Genomic DNA, 27,443 nt, shown 5'->3' on the forward strand with positions numbered 1-27,443 from the left:
TCCACCACCACCTTCGATCGGCAAAGACTGAAAATAAAATCAAGGGCCACATTCAAAAGATCCAATGATGTTTCTTTTACAGAAATATGCCCCAGAGAAATAACAATTTTCTGGATCACTTTGATTTCATCACCAGAGAGCAGCTTCCCCAACCTCTCACGCAAAATCATTATAATCCCAGCTGCAACAATAAATATTGGGCTCAATTAAAAAAAAAAAACAATAAATATGGGGCTGAATATGACTCATCATTCTTTTACGCCCAATGCATATCTAATGTTACACCAAGACAGGTCTCCCAGAAAACTCACCTGAAGTAGAATCACATTCATATGCTGGCAACACACCACGCAAACCAATATGACCTAGTGCTTCCATGGCGATGGAAGTCAATGTTGCACTCTCAGACTTGGCGACATCTACGAGACATTTAATGGTACTCTGAAGCAATGGATCCGAGATCTGCACAACCAATAATCTTAGCGTAATGTTTGATTGCACAAACAATAATCTTAGCATAATGTTTGATAAACAAACATATGAATGAGATGAAAACTCCAATGGAAAAGAAACCGAATGCATTGCATGTTCTTAAAAGAAACATATTACGCAACAATAAATGCAGAGAACTTCAATCAGCTGTCAAGTTTTCATTCAGACTGTCAATAAAAAAAATAACATTGTGATTCACAAATAGAAAATTAACATGAAGATGTGGTCAAAGATAATTGAGATCATTCATGGTTATGGCTTTCGTAAACAACATATCTCTCTATTTAAAGAGAGCAAGGCGGCATGTTTCTCTTTCTTTAGAATGTAAAAATATCAAAAAACTTAATGACCAGTCAATATTATACCAATTTATGACGACTAAACAGGTGCTACCTATACCATTCAAAACAAAAAAAACAAAAAAAACAGGTGCTACCTATTGAGAAGTTATATTTCCTATGTGGGTATCCTTGTATTATTTTCCTTTTACTTCTGTTAGTCATGTAATCATGAATAACGGCTTAATAGAAAGACCAGAGAGAAGAAACAAAATAATAACCACTCAGTTCCCATCACCATCCTTTTTCTTCTTCCCCCCTTTCATTCCTGTATCAAAGATAGGCCTAGGGATGATCTCTTTCGCTTTAATTTGAATCCCAAATCCTTAAAAGCATCACAAGATCTATATTATGAGTACTGAAATGAGGTTGAGATGATGTTATAGCGCGAACGGCATCAGTATGGATGGGTTCGGCTCCAATCAGAAAGGCATACCTTAATGATCATCACTCATAGGTATTTATCATGGTTTTATCAAATTTTTCTATGATGGTTCATAGGAGTTCTATGGGTTTTGAAGTAAAAAAATGGAAAAAACAGTTTCTTGTATATCCAATTGATGGAAAGGTTTATATAAGGTTTTTTTCTTAGAATTTCTTAGAATTGAATGAATCATACCAACAATAGAAACAAACAAGTTTTGGTGTAAGTTGAACTCATGGAGAATTGAGGTTCTGGTGTTGAATTTTATTAGGAAAAAGTATTGTTCCCCTTTATTTCTCTATCTAAACTCGATTTTTATGAAATCATATCAGTTCATTAATTTATGGTACTTGAAATTTATTGGAAAATAAATGAGGTTTTACATGAGGTATTTTCATGGGCTATAGTCCACATTCTACATTCCCAAGTTCAAATGTTGATTAGCATGTGTAACTTTCACTGCATGAACCACTGCTAGCTCATTTTAAAAGCTTAAATATCATGGAAAGGGCAGCCCGGTGCATGAGGCTCCCGCAATTGCAGGGTCTGGGGAGGACTAGACGTATGCAGCCTTATCCCTGCTTTGCAGAGAGGCTGTTTCCATGACTCAAACCCGTGACCACCAGGTCAAAATGGAGCAACCTTAAATAGCATGGAAAACATCCCATATAATTATACCATGCGTGTCCTTCGTTAGCTCATTTTAAGTGCTTAATCCATCGTATTAAAAAAAACTCTTGAAAAAGTATCTATGAAAGATCTTATTGGGTTGCCAAACATCAGAAAACTCCTGAAATTTTCAAAGTTTCCCAATTCAAGGGAAATCTATCAGTTAAGATCTTGAATAGTTACCTAATTTGGAAAGACTCTTTTCATAACAATCTTAAAGAATTGCATAATGTAGAAGAACTCTCAAGTTATCGAGTTTAAGAAGATGGAATCACTTTAAGTTTCAATCTTGAAAGAGTTTAGGTTCAATCCTTCCTTCCAAAAATCTCAAAGAATTGCATAATTTAAAAGAACTCTCAAGTAATAGCATTTAAGAAGATGGAATCAAGGTTCTAAATTCAGGCTTCTAAATTCCGGCTTCAGTTTCGGTCATCGACAAAACAGAAACATCTCAGTTTCGGTATGAAATTTTGGCCGAAATCTTGTAGTTCTGTAAAGTCACGGAAACATTTCGGTACAAAATCATGGCCGAAATCCAGGTAAGATTCTTTACCAATGGTTATTCTTTTAACTTTTTATAATTTTTTTAAATAACTTAAGGCCCTTTTTGGATTTCAAGGATTTTCTGGAAAAGTTTGGAAAGAAAAATATTTCTAAAAGTTCCTAGTTTTTTATACACTATAAAAGATAAATTCAACCAACATTATTCAATTTTTACTTAGAGGGACCTCCAATATATGATAACATCTCCCTAAATTAATCACAGTCACACCATTACCCTCTTTTTTTTTAATTGTTTTTGGAAAGTGGTAGCCAATTTTATTGAGAACAAGAAAGACCGAGATGATCAATACACAGAGAAGACAAAAGCAATACAACAAGGCTAATCTCTACAAAGAAACGAAAAAAATTAAGGCGGAAGAGAGTCAAAAAACGCCAAAGCTTCTTTGGACACTCCATATCTAGCAAGACTATCCGCCACCATGTTGGCAGGACGGCGGATATGCCGGAACGCTACTGATGAAGATCTCACCAATCAAACATCTCATCGAACAACCTGCCAAATCTCCACAGCGGATTTTGCACTCCATTAATCCATCGCATGACAATCAACGAATCCCCTTCTACCACCAGATTATTTAGACGACCACTCACCATCCAACATGTCCCCTTCTACCATGACCCTCTAAATTTTGGAAAGAAATTTTTTACAAGAAAATTTTTTCAATCAAAAATTTTTTTCTTACAATCCAAAAAGGGCCGAAAGGAATCTCGCCGATCTCTTTTCTGCTGGTAGAAGGGGTAAAATCTCATGGAACGTGGCATTCTTAGCGACAATTTGGACCTTGTGGAAAGAGTGAAATGCCATAATCTTTAAAGAAGTAGCCAAACGGACGCGGGAGCGGTCGTCTTAGAAATGCAGAAGGTGCTACGCTTTGGTCCTTCTCAGATTCTCTAGAGATTGCAGATTCAAATGAAGCTGAAGTAAGGGCGGTCCTCCAGGCTTAAAATTGATAGAGCGGTACGACTTGGCAAGGATAATAGTGGAGGGAGACTCCCTCAATGTGATTAGATGGTTAAAAGGAAGTTGTGCACCCCCTTGGAGGATCGCGAGATAGTTTGATGAGATTATGGACCTAATCAGGGATTCTGAAGTTTCATTCCATCATGTGAAAAGATCGACCAATTCAGAGGCTGATAAATTGGCTAAGCAAGGAGTTTCCAACTGGAAGTTAGAACTTTTTGACTTTCTCCCCCATTGATAGGAGTTGTATGCATTTCTGTGGAGTTTCTTCTTCTTTCCTTCTATTTTCTTTCTTCTTTCTTGCTCACCTCCTCGGTCGGTGTGTTCTTTTTTCTCCTGCATCAATGATTCATTGCCATTAAAAAAAGAGCTATTTTTGTTAGAGTTTCTATCGAACTGTCGACATCTCGACAAAAACATAGCTTTTATATCAAGAAAGTTGCATGCTTCGGATGAAATCCCAGAATTTGTGCGAAATCATGTATTTTTCCAAAACAAAGTGGATTTCATTTCGGTAGTGGCCGAAATCGAAATATTTCGGTCGAAACAAAATATTTTAGCCGAAATTTAAAACCATGGATGGAATCACTTTAAGCTTGAATCTTGAAATAAATTTTACGTTCAATCCTTCAATCAAACACATCTCATCTTCAAAATTTTCTTCTCCATCACTACTATAGAAAGGATTGACTTCAATTTCAGGGAGATCACCGCTATGTTTTTCCATTGTTTTCTAGGACCAAATCTTCATATTTTTTGAGAAACAATACTATAAGTCTCAGAAACAATGTTGATAGACATCATCCTTACTACCAAATATATTCTTAGTCCCTGATTCGTTACTTTCTTGCACTATCTTGTGCCAACGAGGAAGACTAGAACCTTCCATACAAGACCTAGGTGGAAATTCTCCTATCATTAGAAAGAGCGAAATTTTCTCTCCATCCACTGCAAGAGAATGTGTTTCTTCACCGTATGAGTTGCATCGCGATCATATTCTCATGGTCTCGTCAGTAATATGTGGCATACATCCAAGAGGACAGCATCACAACACTCTTCCACTTGAACTTGGATCCAATGGAAAGGAAACAAAGCAACGAGTAGTAATAAAAATTTCACCTCCCTCCATGGACCATTGTATATTGAATGAGGATGATGTCCTTCATTTCAATTGTAATTTTTCTACCAACTCTCTCTTTTATTTTTATTTTTTTGAAAATGGTAGCCAATTTCATTGAGAAAAAGGGAGACGGAGGTGGTCGATACACAAAGATAGCAAAACCATACATCAAGGAAAATGACAAAAAAGAAAATTAAGGCGGAAGAGAGACGAATAATGCCAGCGCTTCTTTGGATACTCCTTCTCTGGCAAGACTATCCGCCACCTTGTTGGCTGAGCGATGGACGTGCTGAAACACTAAAGTGGAGGACCCACCCAATCAAACATTCAAATAATGATGTTTGGAGAAACACTAAAGTGGATACTCCTTCTACCCACTCTCTTGAAATGATGTTTTCATTGAATCCTTTATCCATAAGAAAATTGCAAAGGTTTACTCTCGAGGTACACCTTGTTCATAGATGTTAGCTCATTGTTGTGCTTGATGATCTTTGGAGATGGAAGTGCCTATTGAATCAAAAGCATTCTCTACTTCCATCCGGTTTGTCTAATATCATTAGATTAATGTTACAACTTCGATCTACATAAGAGAATCCTCTCTTCTATTCCTACCTTTATTTCTGAGTCTCTAATTTGCTATTACGCTTGAACAAACCAATTGTCATCATTATTTCATCCTATACGTTAACTTCACAATCACTAGTCAAAAAAAAAAAAAAAAAACCTTAACTTCACAGTCGAAGCCACATATTGATGAAAGAGGTTGATATTGGTGTGTCCATCATTCCACTCATCCGCCAATATCATCTACTTTTCCCAGGCTTCCTGCAATGGCTGCGACTATGTTCATTGATATTTGATCTAGTTGTTCCAATAGCAGGTATAAATCTTTTTCAATACAACCAATCCTCTAATGAAAATTTGGCAGAGCTTTCTTTGGGCCATCAGGTCCACGATCCTCCAAACAAATAACCAGCTCTGTACCAATCTGATACAAGTATGGTCTGTAAAATCTATTTCTTTTGGCTTTCCAAAAATTTTCAGGATGTACAATTTCAGCACCGTGGTCGACTGATCCAAATTGTAGTTCTTCAAACATATGTTGAAGATAACTTCCTCAATTGGATTCTTCAAATTCAAGGTGAGTTGACCAAACAAAACTTCCGAATAAAGAATCTTCAAAACTCCACTTAGTCATTCCAGGAAAATATGAAAATAAAAGTAACCATAATATTCAAAACCCAAAAAATGACAGCAGTTGTAAATGTTCCTTTCTCATATGACCATGTGCGAGGCCATTGCTGAAATCAGCTGACATTATGCCAACATCATGATAATCCCAGTAGTATGACTGCTTTTGGACTTCAATTTTCCTCTCTTCTTTTCTTTCTCTTCAGAAAATATGACTTAAAGACCACCGTATTTTCTACATAACCATGTCTCAAAGAGAGTCTCCACTTTCGAAGTGTCCTCAGAGCCAAAAGGAAAGTATGATAAATTTACCACCCACAATTATTCTATAATGATACCACACACCCCCACCAGACATACATTACATAAAGATGAACCATCAAAATATCGGTTTTGAGGAAGCATCTTCCAACACTCTACCATGCAACTGCTTAAAAGTTCTTCACAACACCTCCAAAAGACCTCACTTCAAAGCACACAAGACAACTTTGTGTATTTGTGGGGTTTTTTGGTTTCCTGAGGTAAGGTGTTATTTCCCACTCCTATACTTTTTGTGACTTATGGGCATTCCAAGTATTTGTAGCATATAGGTTTTTCTTGTATTAGTTTTGTGGATCCAAAGATAAGGTGGTATATTCCCCTCTTTGTACACTTTTATCATATCAATCAAATTTAAGGTGCCGGTCCGGGTTCTTAGAAAAAATTTGGGTAACCAAAAAAACACCTTTGGGATGTTAACCTAGTAGAAGATACATGCTTTAATTTCTTTTTCCTTTAATATGTGAGCACCAAATCTTCTAAATTTGATGATCCTATCAGTGACTCAGTGTTCTTTCCAAATTATCTAGGAAACTGCTAAGAAACTCCCTCAAAGAATACACAAGCCAGCTGCCATGCCTCAAGCAGAAGGCATAGAGCACAAGATAACCTACTCAAAACAAAAAATAATCAAAATGGAACGCCATACATAACATTTTTCATTGTAGGTGGTCCACCATGAGAATCTTGTCTAGACTCTAGACCAGCAATCCAATAAAAGGCAATGACTAGGAGGATTTAGGTAAGATCAAATCCTACAAGTGGATACCTCAGGGTCTCTTAAACATACTAAAGAATCAACAAAACAACATTATAGAGAATATCCCATTTAGAAAACTTTACAGACCGATACTATCAGAGACCTACCTACGTAAACAACTTCAAGCAAAAGTGGAAAACAACCAAAGCAGACTTTTTCACCACCCATATTAAGGTTGTGTCCTGAAATAAGAAATAAAATATTAAGAAAAAAGTACCACTGGCAAAAGACCTGCATCTCAGCAGTTGAGATAATAACCTACCCACCTACAACTATAGCTGAGGTCCCTCGCTCTGTACAGATTTTCATCAAGTACAGAAGTGGAAGGAGAGATTGAAGAGGATGTTAACCATAGAATAAGAGCAGGTTGGTTGAAGTGGAAGCTTGCCTCAGAAGTTCTGTGCAACCGTAAAATCCCTACCAAATTGAAGGGAAAGTTTTATAAGACAGTTGTAAGGTCAGTCATGCTGTATGGCTCAGAATGTTGGGCCACCAAAAAACAGCATGTGCATGAGAGGAGTGTAGTGGAGATGCGAATGATTAGATGGATGTGCGGACACACAAGATTAGATAGAATTAAAAATGAATACATTCATAAAAAGGTGGGGGTGGCACCAATTGAGGAGAACATGAGAGAGCACCGCTCAAGATGGTCTGAACATATCCAACGTAGGCCTTTGGATGCTCCGGTGAGAAGATGCGACTCGTGCCAAATTAATGGAGTGAAAAGACGTAGGGGCAGACCGACAACAACTTGGGTAGAAACGCTGAGGAAAGACTTGATAGCTAGGAACATAACAGAGAACATGCCCTTGGATAGGATAGAATGGAAGAAAATGGTCCACGTAGAAGAACCCAACTGGTGCCGAGATTAAAGCCGGGTAGATTCGTTTCACCTTCTTCATGAAATTTTTCTAAAGGATTCATTTAGCCGACCCCAACTAGTTTGGGACAAAGGCTTTATTGAGTTGAGTTGAGTTGAGTTGAGTTGACAGAATCTTCCAACCAGAAATAAAATACTAAGGAAAAAGTATCCCTAGCAGAGGAGCTGCATCTCAGCAGTTTGACATAATAACCGACCTAACCACACCTATAGAAGTAGTAAGGTCATGTGCTCGCATGGAGGTGTACATCAACAAATAAAGAGTACGCTAAAAAAAGATTCATCCAAATAAAATCTTATCAATAAGCACAGAATACTATCATTATGTATTTGACAAAAAATGGGTATGTAAGACCCAGCATGGAAGTAAGCATTTCACAGGTCAAAATTATTAAAAGAAATGAAAGTGGAACAGATGAGGTAGAACAAATTTGCTTCTCAGAGACAAATGATAGTACATACACTAGCTGTTCTCATCATGTATTCTGCTGTAACATATCCTATGGCACATAATGCTCCATGATGACTTTCAAATCTGGAAAAGATTTCATGTTAACTACAAAATAGAAAATAGGAAGAATGCGGCCAATTCAAATTCAGGAAATTCAAAATTTTCTGGAAACTCATGACAGAATGAAACAACCAGGCATTTACAAACCTCAACTTGTGGGTTCCACTAATTGAGGAAACAAGATCGCAAATAAGAGACGATGCTGCAGAGGATGAAAGAGCAGAGGAAGCCATTCCCAGTAACCGTGATGCAGATTCACGAGTATCAGAGTCCACATGACCAAGTAAATTCTTTAACCATGAAATTCGTCCTGCATAGCGTGATGCTATCAACTACAAAAGGAAGAAAAGGTTAAAATTGGCAGAAATAGGTGAAGGAAAACATATAAGAACTGCAATACACAAACCTGAGGTAAATGAGATCCAATTGCGATTAAACCCTTGGAGGCACTAGCATGCAGCTCAACAGAACCATCAAATGCCATAGCATGTTCTAGCAACCGACACATTGTTAACACTGAGGAACAAAATTCAGAATTCCCTCCAACAGAAGGATCTCTCTCAAACTCTGCCTCAAAGGACTTGAGTAAGAAATTAATCATGGCCACATACATTTTTGATGGAAATAGAAGTTTCTCCTCCCTCAGTTCAGTGGAATCCAATAACTTTGGCTGCTGCTTACAAATATAATCTAGCATATCTCTTAGCTCTGGATACTTAATGTCATTGCTTTTGCTAATGGTTTGATCCTGATCTCTCGCTAGAAAGAGTCCTGCAAGTGCCATTTCTCTGAAAGGAATGAGGCAACCACAAACAAATTAGCCACAGAATAAGTAAAATCTGAAAATGCAAAACCATGCAAAATAGGCACTCGGAATAAACCATGACGAAGTGTAAATTTTTAAGCGAACAGAAAGATGAGGGCCAAGAAAGGGCCGTACAGGTGGAAAGTTCAGATCTCACAAACATAAACCACTTATCCAAAGACAGCATGTATTCAACAATAAGATAAACAAATTGAGCACAGAAAAATAAAACAATAGACTTAAAATATCTACTTGAGTTCAAAATATGCCTGATCTAGCACCCAAAGAAAAAAAAGGCAGCAACAACTTTGTCAAGTCCAAGTAATTGAGATATAATGTACCTTGGGCCAGGTTGGGACATGCCAGTTAGGATCCTAATAAATTTAATTTTGAGTAATGATTTGGAATTTTTCTCCCCCTCGGTCTGATATGCTAGTAAGCCACCCAACAGTTCTATGTCTCAATCACTCCTTGATGCAATGAACAAGACTCTAGAGTTCAGATAAAATTCAGATAAGCCAAATAATAGAGAAAGAGCCCAAGACTCAATGTAGAATGGTCCAGCCTAGCCCAAAACACAAATTCCTGGTGCAAACCTAGAGTTTGAGGGTTCTTCTAGAGAACATTTGGCGCATAAATTGACTACTTTCAAAAAAAATTCTTTTTCAAATGATTTCACTAGATTTTCAATTAAAGCAGCACAATCACGCCATGAACAGATTTAAGCATCCAAAGATAACCAACTAGCAACTAGGGTTTGCAAATATTTAAAGCTTCCTGAGTTAATCCATTAATATGCTAGGTCAGCCAGGTATAGTTTGCAAGCACATAGTTCATGCCAAGAGATCGGATTCATAAGTAAAAATGAAACAATAATATGTACTAATTGTCCTTGATGTGAAATGATATAAAACAAAACGACACAAAACTATCGAAATGTTTCTATTTCTACCCCTATTGAAACGATACAGGATCCGAAACACATACCAAAACCAGAAGCGTAAGTGCATTAGTGGTATATTATATAACTATGTTTTACATAACTATATTCACATGGATTGCATGTGAAATGTGGAGTATATATTATGGATAAATATTTACATTAAGATTTTGATACCATTCAAAAAGAAATTACATTAAGCTCAAGTGAAATGTGATATGTACTGAATTATCAAACATATGTGACAGCGCATGTTACTGGGTTTTATTATGGATGATTGTCGTACTTATGTGATGATTTAAGTCTACATTTGTGCTTATTCTAGTATTTCCTGAAGTTTCATGTTAAAATTTTATTATTTGCATGTTTCTAAATGTTTTCGCTATTTTACAATATTTGCACCAAAATTTCCAACCGAAACCGAAATGTTTCAGCTTCTGTGATGACCAAAACTGAAAAAGGAATTTAAAACCTTGGGTATGGGGGGAGGGCGGCAAGAACTAGGGCTATAAAAGGAAGTGTATGTAGAGCAATGGATAACAAAGGTCATATCTCACCTGGCCATGTAGGCTATCTCCTGGAACCCTGTGGTAAAGGAGATCACAAGTAGGCAGGAGCGATAGCGACAGCCACGATCAGTTTAGGCACAGTACCAGCCACTAGAAAGTGTGTGAAAATGAAGGCAACGATTGGAGACAGCAGAGGTCAGCAGCTAGGTAGATACGGAGAATGAAAACAGTTATAATTGCAGTTATAAATAACAAAGGGCTCAGGGAAACAAGGCTGCCATGGAGCAGCGGATTTACTAGTAAAAGAGGAAGAAGAAGGGATGAAGACAGCTGCTGTAACAGCAGTTACACAGCAAGGAAGGCAGCCGCTATAATACTGCAAAGATCAGTAAAGAGAAGATGGAAGATTATGAGAGAAAAGAGAAAAAGGCTAAAGGGGGATAGAAAAGTGAGGAGAGGAGAGGACAGCAAGGCTGCATAGCAGCAGATTTAGAAGAGGAAAAGATGGAAACATAATAGGGAAAAAGGTGATTGTTATGTGATTTCCAGCATGAACAGCAGCAAGAAGAAAGAGCGAATGTAGAGGAGAGAACAGAGGCTGCAATGCAATAGCACCAGAAACAACAAGAAATAGGGATTGAGATGTAGGGAAAATGGCTGGGAAGAGGGGTGGCTGTTGGACCCAACCTGGGAGATGGAGGTGAGGCGAGTAGGGATATGGGAAGAAAGGAGATTGCGAGAGAAATGTCGGCTGCAGTCCTTGACTGTTGGCCAGTAGGGGTAGACATGGTTCCGGTTCAACCCGAAGAACCGAACCGAACTGGCCTATTTGGTTCGGTTCGGTTCTAGGATTTGGTGGTTCAGTTCCGGTTCTGGGTTCCCGGAACAGTGAGAATGCGGTTCGGTTCTGGGATCCCAGAACCGAGTAGGATCATATCCCCCCCAATCGGATAAAATCACCCCCCCCCCCCCCCCCCGGAAAAAAAAAATACGGTTTCCGTGAGAGAAAATCCTTTAGACTTTACACTTACTGCTTGAGGATAAATTCACCCCCCTTTAAAGTTTTGCTTTGCCTTTTAAAGTTTTAATCTTAAGTTACTAAAAACGAATAAAATCTCAATCATTATGTGGAAAAAATTATAAAATAAAGGTTGGGTAAACCCAAAACTTTGGTTCGGTTCTGGTTCTGGTTCGGTTCCAAAGATATATGGTTCGGTTCTGGCTCCAAATTCTGGGAACTGATTGCATATGGTTCGGTTCTGGGTATACCCCCGAACCGAACCGAACCATGTCCACCCCTATTGGCCAGGAGTAGGGGTAGGGGGAAGAAGAAGGAGGGAGCAAGAAGGAATTGAAGGAGGAAGAGGACGAGGACGAAGAAGAAGAAGAAGAAGAAGAGAGAGAGAGAGAGAGAGAGAGAGAGAGGAGGAGGAGGGGGGGAGCAAGCCTACCTTGCACCTGCAATAGGGAAGAGCTTCTCCAAATCATCAAAAGTATCTCAAGGGCTCTACTCCTCTGGCTTTTATACGTTGGGTTGAGGGATATTAAGTGGTTCGTATTTACTATTCTTAGCAAGTTTGTCTTCACTAAAAACTATATTTAAGTTCGGAATTACTAAAAATAGTAGGTCTGCATTTTCTTTCTTCTTGTCACTCAAGTGGCAGTGATGTGTGTGATCTAAGTGATGAAGACAGCCCCCGTATCTCAGGATAATAAAATGCCTATAAAAAAGAAATAAGACCTAGCTAAAACAGAAAAAAAACATAAATTAGAATGTCTCATATAACTAAAAAGAACATAGGGCTCTCAAGTAGGTTGGATCACATTAGTTCTCCCCGAGTGGGAAGAATTTGACTACATCGAGTATGTTAGAATAAGCCTATATGCCTATGGGCATTTTAGTCATTGTAGTTATTGTACAGCTTTTATTATATTAATAAAAGGGTGAGGGGGAGATACCCAACTCACACACTTTCTCTCTAATCTCTTTTGCAACATGGTATCAGAGCCCTAGGGTTTCTGATCCCTAGGGAAACCTTTACCCTCCATCTTCTCCATCAACCCTAACGCTAACCCTAACCCTCCCCCTTCTCCCTCTTTCTCACCTAACCCTAACCTAACCCTAATCCGCTACAGTACCGCTACAGTGCCGCTACTTCTCCTCTCTTTTAAACCCTACTCTATTATACCCTCTAAAACCCTTTTACACCCTAATCTATTTTCTGGTCTTGCGTTTCATTGTTTTTCTTTGCTCAATGTGCTGATCTTCTTTAATCCTCTTCTCCATTTCTCTTTCAGCATCTTCCTGGTTCTTTATGGGTTTCTCTATACTCATGTCCTGCACCTTTGACATCGTCATATGACTTTCTATTGATTAGTTGGTTCTGCCTATCTTTCTCTCCTTTCTATTTGTTGTTGCCGTTGGTAGTGGTTTCTTTGTTCGTCTATATTCGTTGTCGTTATGGATCATCCCGTCATTGTTGATCCCTCCATTGGCATGACCACTGACGTCAGTGCCTCTACCACAACTTCGGCCCCTTCTTCTTCTTCTTCTTCTCACTTGGCACCCGTGGAAAATTCTTACCCACAGTTGAATATTGCCAAGTTTGATGGAACTAACTATTTACCGTGGAAGGTTGCGATTGAGACTTACCTACTTGGGCGAGGCAGAGTCTGTTTTCTTCATGAGGATCCTCCTTCGCCTAAGGATCCTACGTATACTCGCTGGGAGCAGGAAGATGCATTGATACGGAGTCTTCTATTGCAGAGTATGACTCCTGATATTTATTCTACTCTGATTCTTCTTCCGACTGCGAAGGAGATCTGGGATCATACTGCAGTGACGTATTTTGCGGTTGAGAACATCACTCGTATATTTTCCACTTACTCTGAGTGGATACAGCTCCGTCGTGATGACATGTCTCTTGAAACTCTTTACGGGAAGTTCATCTCTTTATGTCAGCAGCTTGATGTCTTTCTGCCACTCACTTCTGATATTAATGTTCTCGAGTGGTGCACTATCTTGAGAGCCTAGGCCCAGAGTTTACCCATCTGCGCCATCAGATTCTTGGTTCTGGGAACATTCCTTCGTTGCGCGAGACTTACTTCCGAGCTCAGCAGTGCGTTAGCGAGACTCCCTCCCGCCCTACTTCTGACCGTTCGGCTCTTGCAGCATATGATGGTGGTGGTGGTACTCGTCCTTCTCGGGGTGGTGGTTCCTTTTCACGAGCTCGTGGCCGCGGTGGCCATGGTGGTGGTCGTGTTGGGAGTGGTTGTGGCCGGCCTTATTGCACCCACTGCCAGCGCGATGGCCATGTCGTTGAGACTTGTTACACATTGCACCCCGAGCTCAGGCCGCCTCGATCAGCTCACCTCAGCAATTCTGTCCCATCTGACTAAATCGTCTCTGCCCCTGCCTTGCCACATGTTGATGACTCAATCTCCTTTACGCAGACAGACCATGAGGAGCGCGCCTTCGACAGAGTGCTTCACAAGCCACTGCGGGCTTTGCCCAGCCAAGTAGTTCACATACTACATTACTTTCTAGCTCCGGGTCCTGGATCTTGACTCAGGAGCCTCGAACCATATGACTGGTAACTCATCACAGCTCTCTTCTTTTCGCACTTTTCCATCTGCTTTTCAGTCCATTACTTTAGCTGATGGTTCCACTACCCCTATCACTGGTATTGGTACCACATGTCCTTTACCTAATCTTCCGCTATCTTCAGTATTGTGTGTACCTAAATCTCCTTTTAGTTTATTATCTGTTAGCCAAATTACGAAAAATCTTTCTTGCTCTATCTTATTCTTTCCATCTTACTGTCTTTTTTAGGATCTTTCGACTGAGAGGACGATTGGATCGGGTCGTGATGTGGATGGCCTGTACCGTCTTGACTGTAGCCCCTCTTCGTCAGCTTTACACAGTTCAGTTGATGCCTTTCGATGGCACTGTCGACTGGGTCACCCATTACTTCAGCGCCTCCGGGCGACATCCTTAGTTCTCTCTTCTGTCTCTCCATTTCATTGTCAGTCTTGTGAACTCGGGAAGCATCATAGAGTGTCTTTCCCTTCTCGAGTTGTCACTAGAGTAGATAGTTTATTTCAGCTCGTTCATTGTGATGTATGGGGACCTTCTAGGGTCGCGTCGAATAATGGATTTCAGTATTTTGCTGTTTTTATTGATGATTACTCTCAAATGACTTGGTTGTATCTATTGAAAGACCGCTCCCATGTCTACTCTGCATTTCAAAATTTTCATAATGAAATAAAAAACCAGTTTAGTTGCAGTCTTAAATGCCTGCGTACTGATAATGCACGTGAGTTTTTTTCTGGTACTAGTGGCTTTCAGGATTATCTCTCCTCTCATGGCATTATCCATCAATCCTCTTGTGCATACACCTCGCAGCAAAATGGTGTCGCCGAAAGAAAACTGTGCGATCTACTTGAGGTGGCTCGCACTCTCCTCTTCCAGATGCATGTTCCTAAAACCTACTGGTCTGACGCCATTCTCACTGCTTGTTTCCTCTCCAATCGTCTTCCATCTTCGGTGCTTCATGGGGATTCTCCATTTCACATCGTTTATCCACATCAGGATTCATTCCCTCTTACACCCCGTGTCTTTGGCTGCGTTTGCTTTGTCCATCATTTGGGACCTGGCCGCGACAAGCTTGACCCTCGGTCAAAACGATGTGTTTTTCTAGGTTACTCTCACACCCAGAAAGGATATCGTTGCTATAGTCCGCGTCTGCACCGTTGGTATGTATCAGCTGATGTGACCTTTTTTGAATCAGAATCATTCTTTTGCTTTACCTCCGTTCCTCATGTTGTCAGAACGGAACCTGATGTGACCATTTCTCTTCCTGTTCTTCTCCCTCTTCCTCCGACTTCCTTAGCACCTCCTCCTGCTTGCCCCACTGGACAGGTTGATTCGTGTGCTCCTAGGGTGGATCGTCCCCCTACTAAAGTCCAATATCAACGTCGTCAACAACAGGCACAACTTCCTCACACCGACAAATCGTCTTCACAGGCAGAGATCTCTTCACCCTCTCATCAGGTACATTCATCTCCTGTAGTTGTTTCTGACTCTCCTATTGCTTCACGTACTCGTTCTCATTCTACTGCTCAACCCATTTCTAATTTGTCTCTTATGATCGTCTAACTCTTCCTTTCAAAAGCTTTGTCTTGTCTGTGTCTTCTGCTGTGTTACCCCAGTCTCTGGATGAGGCTCTTCATCACCCAGGATGGCGAGCTGCAATGGATCTTGAAATGGGAGCTCTGCATTCTAATCACACATGGGATCTAGTTTCACTACCTGCTGGTGCTCGTCCTGTAGGATGCCGTTGGGTGTTCTCCATTAAATATCTACCTGATGGCACTGTTGATCGACTGAAGGCTCGTTTGGTGGCCAAGGGCTACACGCAGACATTCGGTGTCGACTATCATGAGACATTTTCTCCAGTGGCGAAGATTCCTTCCGTTCGGGTTCTCCTCTCCCTTGCAGTCAATAATGGATGGCATCTTCACCAGTTAGATGTGAAAAACGCTTTTCTTCATGGCAACCTCCTTGAAGAGGTGTATATGGAGCAACCAGCGGGTTATGTTGCTCAAGGGGAGTTGTCTTCATCAGTCTGTCGCCTCAGAAAAGCAATTTATGGGTTGAAGCAATCGCCGCGTCCATGGTTTGGCAGATTTAGCGAGGCAGTTATGAGGTTTGGCCTCAAGCAGTGTGGTGTGGATCACTCAGTATTCAGTCATCAGTCCTCAGCATGATGCATTATGTTAATTGTATATGTCAATGACATCATTATTACAAGGAGTGACTCAGGGGGAATTCGGAAACCGGAAGCCTTCCTACAAAAAGAGTTCGCGACAAAGGACTTGGGACGTCTCAGGTATTTTCTTGGGATAGAGGTTGCATATTCTTCTAGTGGTTTGTCTCTATCACAGAGCAAGTACGTTCTGGATTTGTTAGAAGAGACAGGAAATCTTGGTGTGAAACCTGTAGCTGCACCCATGGATCCAAATGTGAAGCTGGTTCCAGAAGAGGGTAAGTTATTGAAGGATCCTGGTAGGTATAGAAGACTTGTGGGCAAACTTATATACCTTACGGTTACTCGCCCTGATATATCCTATGCCGTTGGGGTCGTTAGCCAGTACAGGACCTCTCCTCGTACTTCGCATTGGAATGCAGTGGTTCAAATACTCAAATATCTGAAAGGTGCACCAGGAAAGGGATTATTATTCAAAAGACATGGTCATACACGAATTGAGGGGTTCTCAGATGTTGATTGGGCTGGATCCCCTGCGGATAGGAGATCGACTACCGGGTATTGTACCTTTGTTGGAGGTAAAACCTAGTTTCATGGAAAAGTAAGAAACAGGATGTCATTGCAAAATGAAGTCCAGAGGCAAAATACAGAGACATGGCGCATACTACGACTGAGATTATTTGGTTGAGATCACTCCTAGCTGAGATTGGTATTGTGTTTCCTTTGCCGTCACAGTTGTATTGTGACAACAGAGCAGCTATCTATATTGCGACGAATCCAGTCTTTCATAAGAGAACAAAGCATATTGAAGTTGACTGTCATTTCATTCGTTAGAGAATCCAGAAAGGGGAGATCCGCGCTGTATTTACTCGTTCTGCAGAACAGTTGGCTGACATGTTTACCAAACCATTAAATAAATCAAAACTGAGTGACATATGTAACAAGCTAGGAATGTACAATTTATACATTCCAGCTTGAGGGGGAGTGTTAGAATAAGCCTATATGCCTATGGGCATTTTAGTCATTGTAGTTATTGTACAGCTTTTATTATATTAATAAAATGGTGAGGGGGAGATACCCAACTCACACACTTTCTCTCTAATCTCTTTTGCAACAGGGTAGAAGTCTACTATGTGCTGAAACATGTCCTCGCGGAATTGTCGAACTGGTATCGCATCCAACCACGAAACCAATCGTCCTCGGCAATGAACTAAGTATCTCGGCGGGTCTCCGTTGTCCAGTGTTTATGTTATAAACTCCAGAAAATTTGAAACGATGAGGAAACGCTCCAGAGAACCTCCAAAGTGTATAAGATAAGTAATTGCTTTCGCAAGCCAATCATGTCGTGGTGACGTCGTCACTAAATCTCCATGGCAGTCACCCAAAAGGCCAAACTTTATTATGGCTCGTTTGCAATCGCTCAAACACCTCTTGTTGTATCCAACACTATGTCAAGAAACGTAGTAGGAAGTGATAAGGGCTAATAGGTGGGTAATAGAGGGTCAAAGATGGTCTCAAAGGAGGTACATCTAGTGAAACGGGTAAGAGCACCATCGTAAACAAGCTGCGCTTGGAGTAGAAGTTAATCCTAATGACGAACTACCTCATCGGCCAAGCACCTTAGCAAATTCTCAAGTCTGTGTTTGACTACTTCTGTTTGTCCATCTGTTCGGGAGTAGCCTATTCAGTCAAATCGAAATATAACACCTATTTTGCCCTACAAAACTTTCCAGAAATGAGACACATCGGAGAACCTATCTATACAACTTGACATGAAATAAGACGCATTGGAGAACCTATCAACAATAACAATGATGAGCCATTGAGCTCAAATCTACTAGCAGTCTTGACAGTAACAAAATCCACAACAAGGTTGACAGTTTATTTTTATTTTTTTTGTTTTTTTTTTTTTGAAAATTCACAACAATGTTGACAGTTTGACTTTTAACGGACTTCCTTACCCCTGAGCTGGGTAACAAAAGGTTTCCACATGATCCCTATCAAGTACAGTTTCATCGTGCTCGCCCTCACAAAATTGCTCATGTGTTCCCTCGTGTGGAGCAATTTCATCATGGGGACCATTTCCCTCTTCAGGGTCAGCTCTATCCTCATCATTTACTGGATTGGCTAAATTAGTATGGGGATTGAATATCCTGCATTGACAATCTGATTACATGTGACCCAGTTCACCACATGTGAAATATTTGGTGGTATATTGTGGTTTGGGTCCTAAAAGTTCACGTGGTTTGGGTCCTAAAAGTTCACGCACCGCACTTGTCTCACCTACAGGTGGTCTCATGGTTGTATTCTTAAGAGGAAGAGTGGGGTTCGAGTAGTTTGTTGAAGTAGAAGGGACTTTGTGGTCGAGGTATAAGGGTCCATGTCAGGGTCCGTTCGTCTCTTCTTGCCTTGCACAGGTGGATAGGTTGGGTGCTAAGAATCACGGCATCCTTGGAAGCCTTAAGCGCAAATCGTCAAAAGTGTCTACCTTGCAACTGCCTTGGGGAAGAGCTTCGCCAAATCGTCAGAAGTGTCTCTAGGGCTTTCCACTTTGAGCTTTTATAAGGAGGGTAGAGGGCTTTTAAGTGATTAGCATTTACTATTTTCAATAAATTCATCTTTACTAAAATTAGTTAGTATATCTTTACTAAAAATAACAAGTTCGAACTTACTAAAAATCTTAAGATCTTATTTTCTTTCTCTCGTCACTTCAGTGGTAGTGACGTGTGGGGCATATATGATGTGAACAACCCCACCTCTAGGATATAAAATGTCCATAAAAATATTGGCTTCATATGGGATGAATAACGTGATGATTGAGGGGGATTCCCTAAACATCATCAAGTGGCTCAAAGGATCCCAAAAGAACCCTTGGAGGTTTGATAGATACTTTGATGAGATCTCAGATTGCTCTAGAACTATGGATATATCCTTCAAGGATGTTCAGAGAACAGCAAATGAGGTGGCTGCAAAAGAAGCTTTGGCACGTTTTGATTCTCTTCCCCCTTGATATTTTTTTTTTTTTTGGCTCTTGTATCTATCTTGTTTGTATCTTATGGTGTTTGTATTTTGACCATCTTAGTCTCTTTTTAATAAATTGGCTATCATTCAAAAAAAAAAAATCTAGAATGTCTCATATAATTGAAAGGAGTATATGGCTGGCTGACATCAATTCGGCACTAAACCTTGGAACCCTGCACAAACCTTAGATCTCCACCTGCCATAAAACAATCTAGCTTGGAAATGGCATGCCCTCCTCTTTTAATGTTGAACGGAGCAATAGTTTGTTGTGTTGGGCGGAAGACTTCAAGCCCTTTACAAGCTATTTACAAAGTTTTTCCTAATTCCAACATCCTTTGGGTCAAGACTGAGTTGGAAGTCGAGTGCCCTCTGGAACATTTAATGCCCTATCTTCGAAGGCCAAGATTGATTGTTTTTTAACAAATGGCCTATATCTCGAGAGTGGGAGTCTGAGATAAGTTGAATGAAGATGCAAGCGTCTGAATTTTTTATGTTAATTGAATAAATATGTAAGCTCCTGGATTTTTTATTGGGTTTTGCTAACGAGTGCCCTAAGGGCACTCGTTAAGGAGCATTTAAAGCACCTATTTTCATGCACCCCCACGCATATATCCTCAAACACATTTATTACTGGAGCAACGATTGTAGTAGAGATTTTATTTCCATAATTACAATTTCAACAAAAGAGGCTTGGGTTTGGTTTTTACAAAAATACCCCCACCATGACAAAATAACAAGAATATCCTTATCTCATAAAAGATAACGAAAATATCCCTACTTATATCTCATGAAAAATGACAAAAATACTTATATCTCATAGAAAGTGTTAAATACACCTATCTCTTCGGAAAAAAAAAAAAAAACTCATATATCATGGAAAATAAAAAGACCCTATCTCATAGAAAATGATCAAAGTACCACTCACTCATAAAAAATGACCAATACACTTATATCTCATAGAAAATAATAAAAAAGACCTATCTAATGCAAGACAATTTACATGGTAGACGGCTCTGCACTTACGTGCAACCCGAAAAAAATACTGGTGGCCGCATTTTTTTGGTGATCCAACCATTCATTTTGTTGGGCCCTGATTTTATTCTCTAATTCAGATCTAATTTTATTCTCTAATAAAATCTTCTCCATAGAATGATCTTAACCCTTTGATTTGAGAAGGTTTAAAATGGACACCGCAATATAAAAAAACTACATAGATCGGGGTTAGGGAAAAATATTTTCTGGGCACACCCCCAACAAATGAAAAAAATACGTGTGCCGACATTGTTTGGGTGGGTGATCCAACCATTCATTTGTTGGGCCCTAATGTAGATAGTGTGGGCCCGTAAAATCTTCTCCATAGAATGATCTTAACCCTTTGATTCGAGGAAGTTTAAAATGGACACCACAATAAAAAAAAATGCATAGATTGGAAGGTTAGGATCATCGATCCTATGAACAAAATACACTATCTCATAAAAATGACAAAATACACTATCTCATGAAAATGACAAAAATAAACTTATCTCATATAAAATAATAAAATATTTCAATCTCATGGAAAATGGGTTAAGGTACTTTGGCTATTATCTTTTATGACATAGGGGTATTCTTGTTATTTTCTCGTAATAGAAAAGAAATTGTGGGAAACGGTTCTCTAATAATAAATGTGTTTTGAGGATAAAAGTGTGGGTACATGAAAATAGGTGCTTTAAATGCTCCTTAACGAATGCCCTAAGGGCACTCGTTAGCAAAACCCTTTTTTATTATCATATGTAATTAGCAAAAGATTTAGAGCAGTTTGAAGCTATTGAATTTTACCTTCCGTTATTACTTGGTTTTGCTAGCATGGTTTTAAATTTCGACGGAAATCCAAGAGAACTAGATATTTAGATCTTTCAACCACTTGACAGCAAGGAATCTTCATGACAAAGCATTGATTTGGTTTGTTTTGAGAAGCTTAATTAGTTTAAGATTTATTTCCATTTATAGTTGCATTTTTATCCAAGATATGAGGGATGTCCACATTACCTATAGCCCACTTATTTTTTCTCTTTTTATTCCCATTTTTATACCCAGCTTACCACCAATTAACTTCGTTTAGAACAAGTGTTTAAAAACATAGATGCGGCGGGGAACGCAGCCGGAGACAATTGGGTAAAGAGAATATATGGCACTAGCTGAACCTTTTATAAACAAAAAGCAAAGAGAACCCAAATACATAGTAATCAAGCAAAAAAGAAGCATGCATAAGAATAATTTGAAAAAGACTCAAAAATGAGATAAAGAAACTAATAGAGACCTTATATCAAGTTTAGCATCTGCTGCTCCAAGCATACAAATGAACCGGCTTGGACAATGTTGAAGATCAAATAAAGATGTTGCCCACCTCACAGCACAAAAGCGCACTTCACTTTGTTCCTTGTACCATCCAAGATGAGAAGATTTAGTCAAGAAGTAGACTCTTTTAAATGCAACCAAAAAGGAGTAATTAAACAACTATTTCCAGGAGTTCTTATCTCTAAACAGCAAAACAGAAAGAATGCATGAGCTTTATACCACTTGAGAATTTTTCAGAAGAAGTGTTTCCAGTTCCTTTAAGATTGACACCGGAGCCCCCTATGCTCAAAAGAGAGAGCTTTAGATCCAATAACAGTGACAACAAAAGAGCAGTGAACCAAAATAGCAAAATAGGCCATTCAAAAAATAATAAAATAGCAAAATAGAAAACAGTAATCATAGGGAAATGGATGTGCAACGAAACAGCAATAAGATATGAAAATCAACCTCGACAGCATTGTTAAAGCATAACTGACATACCAAATATAGAGAGAACAAAGATACAACAATAAGAACAACAAAAACTACAACTAAAACGAAATAAGTGCTCACATCATTGTAGAGCCGAATGTGGAATGTCATCGGAAAAATCAAAAGATCCCTTACATATATATTTACAACAGCTCCCTCCATAATAAAGATAAGAAACAGAGCAAGAAGACTCAATTAAGAGAACATCATAAAAAATTGAGAAATTGGTTACAGTACGACCAAGCATATACAAATCTATTAACAAACAAGAGGAAGTCCTCCCTACATTAGATTCTCAACTGGATAATATATCTCTTCGGCTTCATGCAATAAAATTACAATGTTTCATTAAAAAATGTTGGTTTATTATGAAATCACAGCTTACCGTGAGATGTCATATCCCAAAAGAGAGAGAGAGAGAGAGAGAGGAAAAGAAACGAAAAAAAAAGTGAATCTACGACTAGAAATTTGACAGAAGCTAACAATACTTTTGAGTATCCAATATTAAGAGTCTGAGATACCTTAAGAAGTGATGGAAAACTGAAGCAAAAATGTTTGATTGCTTTCAAGTGTAACGCACCTTATAAGCCAAAGCAAGGGAATTGGTTGCTTCTTGAATAGTGAGACGAATATATTGATCCTCCATTTTCAAAGCATCAAAAAGGCGAACAGCCATTTCAATCTTATCTCTGGAAAAATGTAGAACCAAAATCATTCCCACATTTTGTTTAAACTTAAAAGGAACGGAAAAGGGAAAAAAAAAAGGGCATAATATCACAGTGGTAAAATAGAAAACCTGAAAAGTTGCGGCATTCGCTGCGCAAGCAACCCAATTGCTTGGAAAGCGAAGGTTTTGACATCCCTAGCAATCACATCTGGACATAAATAGTTACAGATATGAAATAAAAAAAAGGGCGGGCGGGGTCTGGGGAAGGCTAGATGTATGCAGCCTTACCCCTGCTTTGCAGAGAGGCTGTAACAGATATGGAATGCGTTGAAAATTTCTTCCTAGAAGCCTTGCAGATATCAAACTGATATTTCTAATACTGTTCAGAGAGACAATAAAGCAGAGAGAGAGAGAGAGAGAGAGAGAGAGAGAGTGTGTGTGTGTGTGTGTGAAGTGCAAACATAAAGATCAAGTTAAAAATGTTGACCTGATTCCGCCTTTGAACTGCCATCAAGTGATCGCAGAATTCCACTCAATATAACAGGGCCCATAAGCTTCAACTGATCCATTATTGCCTGCAATAAGAAAACAATAGCCTCTCAGTTTTGTTTTTTTTTTTTTTTTTTTTTTTTTAATGGGTAAGCTGGAATAGCCTCTCAGTTCTTATCACTAAAGTGTAATTCAGGGAACTGAGAGGATGTCAAAAAAAAAAAAAGTTTATCACAGTTACATAGTAGGATATGTCAATCGTGGTCATATTTCTGGGAAGAGCATTCTGGAATGCTAATACCATTCGCGTAGAATTCTGAAGGATCAACTTGTGAAACCAGGTTGCTGCAGGAAATGGGTCTCATTCCTGACACACCCAACAACCCATGACACTGGGTATGGGTCTGATTGCCAGCACCAACAGAAGATCCAACCTCACCCCTCACGGCCTCACCATGTCAAGTGAATAAATTAGCAATGCCTACCTTTCCCAAATATCTTCATATGTATAAAACGCAAGGCAATGGTGTATTATGTTCCCGCAGAGTGTTTTCATACTACTTAATTTCGTTAAATTCATTAATATTCTGCCATTCAAAAAATAACCATTAACATTCTTTCATATTTATGCATAATCTAAAAAAAATAGCATGACTGAAAGTCGGATGCATGAGGCCCACCAAAGATTGGCATACTAGGGGACCATGGCCCTCCAAAGGGTCCCCTGACCCGTGGGGAACTTACTAAGATTTTCTTTTAATTAAATCTAGTTATTCATTTATTTAAAAGACTACTATAATATGTACATTGTAGGGGAGTAGGATCCCTTGCAATTGGCATTAGTAATGCCCTTAGGCTACCATGAATTGTTTTTCATGATAAATCGGTGTCTCCAAGTGGAGAAGAGGGTGAAGTGGGTAAATATCAGAAAACAAAAAACAGGAAACTAGAAATGGGATTTTTAGTTGGATGTCAACGCAAATTTGGTAGGGCGCTAGAGAGAAATGGGATTTCAGGTCCGATGTTTCTTAAGAGCACGGTTGTTCGAAACTTTGAATTCATCAAGATCAAAAACTTATAATTTACAAGACAGTATGGGTACTGAACTTGTTTTCTCTTTATTTTCTATGATATCATATCATGTTGAAATCTGATATGTGAATGTGTAGCTGTTTTTTATGAAATATTCATCTCGCTAACATAAACTAGAATTCCATTTTCGGTCCTCTCAATCATCAAATATAATTCTCAAAACATCAAATCCATGAATCTTATAGGATCACCTTTGCCTCAAGCAATAGAACTGCACTTACAATCAAAGAACAACTCATTATGATCATTACAAAACCGATTTCATATGAAGGTGTGATAAAATAGAATATTCTGTATACTAAAATTTAAGCACAAGCCTGAAATAGTCCATATGTTTATCTAGACCATGATATTTTCAAAAGGAGCCATTAATTCTTCACTCAATCTTCTTTTTTTTTTCTTTTTTGAGAAAAGGCAATTATTATTAGTAAAAAATGAATCAAGTGGTATGAGGCCCTTATTTGGACATTTTAAACAATTCATTTGTGGTCTCCATCAAAGATAAGATGTGGTACAAAAAACTTCTTGAGAAGGTGATTCTAGCTCCCTGGTCAAAAGCATTTTTTTACTAAAATATGAGATAAAAAATGAGTGTTTATCAAGCAAAAATAAACAAAACTCAAAAAGGAAAGCAAAGCCCTTACATGTTTAAACACCCAGACAGTGAATTCCATTCCCAACTGCTTCAACCTTGAAGTAGTCCCACTTCCTGCCATTTCACAGTCTCAGCAACTCAAGAAGAATTTAGGAATCTCAGACCATTTATAAGCTACCAGATTCTAACATGTTGTAATAAGAAATCAAAAGAAAAACATTTCTATTCCACTATTTAGGATCCGAAGGGGTAAATTTAGGATTTCAAACAGAAGGTTCTCAATATAAATTTGATGAAAGTAGAAACCTATGTGAAACAAAAATGTGCACACCGTGATATAATAAGAAGCCTAGAAACATGACTTGAAATGACTCAATTAGCGACCAGCCACGGAAAAGACTCGTGACTAGTGTTAAAATCGGGATCCATGAAGTTTTAAGTGACTCCCTATACTGTAACATACTATGCAAGACATAGCTCAAGAAAGCATTAAATCGTAGACATACCCAGACACCTTCCATACTGCTATCCAACACAAACTTGTTCTAAAGCCAAAATACATCCTACCCTTGACCAATACCTATTATCAAAGGCGTGGATCGCATAGGAATACACAAAGGACTTCTAACAAGAGAAATGCAATCATTGCAAGAAACAAAATGACTAACACAAATCTGGAAACCTAAAAATTCCAGATTGGTGAATAAGAGTTCCAAAACTTACCAAAATATTCCAGGGGCCAAAAGAATTACAGAAACATGCCACTGGGGCTTTTAATCAAACTGTCTTAACTCGAGAAATGCTTCAACACAATTTCGGGATGAGTTATGCAGACCAAAGTTCACATAAACCTCAAAACCTTACACATCACAACAAAGAAAATGTTGAAACTTACCATATATGCAGCCAAAAATACACTGCAACGTGGATGGAAAAGCATTTGCCGCAGTAACAGACCGGCAGAAAACAGACATCAACCGAGCTCTCAAAGCAGAGTTCACGGGATTGATCCTAGAATCTGCAGCAATGTTTTCAACTCCAGCAGTACCTGCATAAAGTACAAAATCAGAACAAACATGATAATACGGTGCGATATCCATGCCCAGAAGGATGACCTGATGCCAGTATGAAGGAAAAAACCGGGATTTCACAGGTATACTCAACTCAACTCAACTCAATTCAACAACGCCTTTGTCCCAAACTAGTTGGGGTCAGCTAAATGAATCCTTTAGAAAAATTTCATGAAGAAGGTGAAAGGAATCTATCCGGCTCTAATCCTGGCTCTAGTTGGGCTATTCTACGTGGATCATTTTCTTCCATTATATGCACCAAATTTGTTTTTTTTTTATAAACGGAAGACGAAATTAGTGTGTGTGTGGTAGTGGTGGTGGTGGTGGGTGTGGGGGGGTGGGTGGGTGGGTGCGTGAGTGGGGGGGTGGACAATTTAATTGACTGATCCAACTCAAGCAAAACAGGAATATATGCTCTGGATTTGTGAATGGAGAGTAGCACCACGAAATGTATGGATCCGTATTCAACATCTATAGGTGCAAAACATGGTGGCCAGGAACAGCACTAAAATTACTATCAAAGACATGAACTGGTAGAAAGGAGTAAAGAAACTTTGATGCCAAGAAAAAGACATAAAAGATCAGCAAAAGTGCATGAATTTTTCTTTAAGCTCCAGTTCTATTTCCTTTTAACTTCAGCTATCATGAATTCAATGCCTAAACTGGAAGCAAAATTTTCCATAACCATAGAACAAATTCAAAACACAACAACCTCCCTTTGAACTCCACACTTGATTACATAAGAACTAAAAAACACAATCAATAACTTGCTGAAAAAAATAACTCATTGTTGTTGCCTCATGTTGTCAGTCCCAAAACCAGCAATTTCCAAGGACCTGGTTACAAAAAAAATCTGAGAGAAAACCCACACGCAAAACAGAAATACAGCCTCAAATTGTCGATAGTATTGCTGTTACTGTGTTACAACAGGTTGAAAAACTTTTTATTAGAGAATGAGTTTCTGCAACTACGACAGTACACCAGGTTCTCTGGAACATAAAACATGGAAACCCAAGGTCCCATATACAGGCCTTTGAAAAAATCGTAGGAAAATCCTGGATCAACCCGTAAGAATGTGGAGAAGAACCAAAACAGAATGGTATGTCCTTGTTTTTAGAAAAGGAACTGAACTTACAAGCATATACAAATTAGAAATTCAAGACTAGTAGGACAAAGTTTGAAAGAATGTTGAGCGAATCAATAAGTAAACAAAGGCCATAGAGACACAAGTAAAGGCCTAACCACAAAAAGATCATCAAATTGAAGAATGCCGCACGCACCAATCTCAAAGAGAAGAATAGGGCAACCAATTGATGTCCTTACTCCATCATGCAACGCATCAAAATGCATGATGAAACCATTGCCCAGTTACGCAAAGATGCATTGGACCTCCGTGAATGTCAATCCTTTCCAGAAGCTCAAAAGCATGTGCATGACAATGACATCAA

The 27,443-nt window shown here is 39.0% G+C and overlaps 1 protein-coding gene across 2 annotated transcripts in view; it reads right to left on the minus strand.

Moving 5' to 3' along the window:
* The window catches only part of LOC143852516 (ARM repeat superfamily protein), a 112,332-nt gene that overhangs the window by 61,813 nt on the left and 23,076 nt on the right, over positions 1 to 27,443 (minus strand). For both annotated transcript variants that reach the window (XM_077361913.1, XM_077361914.1), the window contains 12 exons: positions 25,821 to 25,973; positions 24,975 to 25,039; positions 23,237 to 23,324; positions 22,879 to 22,957; positions 22,663 to 22,771; positions 21,831 to 21,890; positions 21,574 to 21,692; positions 8,638 to 9,019; positions 8,379 to 8,563; positions 8,183 to 8,255; positions 312 to 462; positions 12 to 181 (listed from right to left, as the gene is read on the minus strand). In XM_077361913.1, the coding sequence (XP_077218028.1) occupies positions 12 to 181; positions 312 to 462; positions 8,183 to 8,255; positions 8,379 to 8,563; positions 8,638 to 9,019; positions 21,574 to 21,692; positions 21,831 to 21,890; positions 22,663 to 22,771; positions 22,879 to 22,957; positions 23,237 to 23,324; positions 24,975 to 25,039; positions 25,821 to 25,973 (1,634 nt within the window). The remainder of the gene's footprint in view (positions 1 to 11; positions 182 to 311; positions 463 to 8,182; positions 8,256 to 8,378; positions 8,564 to 8,637; positions 9,020 to 21,573; positions 21,693 to 21,830; positions 21,891 to 22,662; positions 22,772 to 22,878; positions 22,958 to 23,236; positions 23,325 to 24,974; positions 25,040 to 25,820; positions 25,974 to 27,443) is intronic.

This window comes from Tasmannia lanceolata, unplaced genomic scaffold (genome assembly GCF_043159265.1).
Source record: "Tasmannia lanceolata isolate RefF3 unplaced genomic scaffold, GAP_Taslan_0.1 ptg000019l, whole genome shotgun sequence".
Lineage (NCBI taxonomy): Eukaryota > Viridiplantae > Streptophyta > Magnoliopsida > Canellales > Winteraceae > Tasmannia > Tasmannia lanceolata.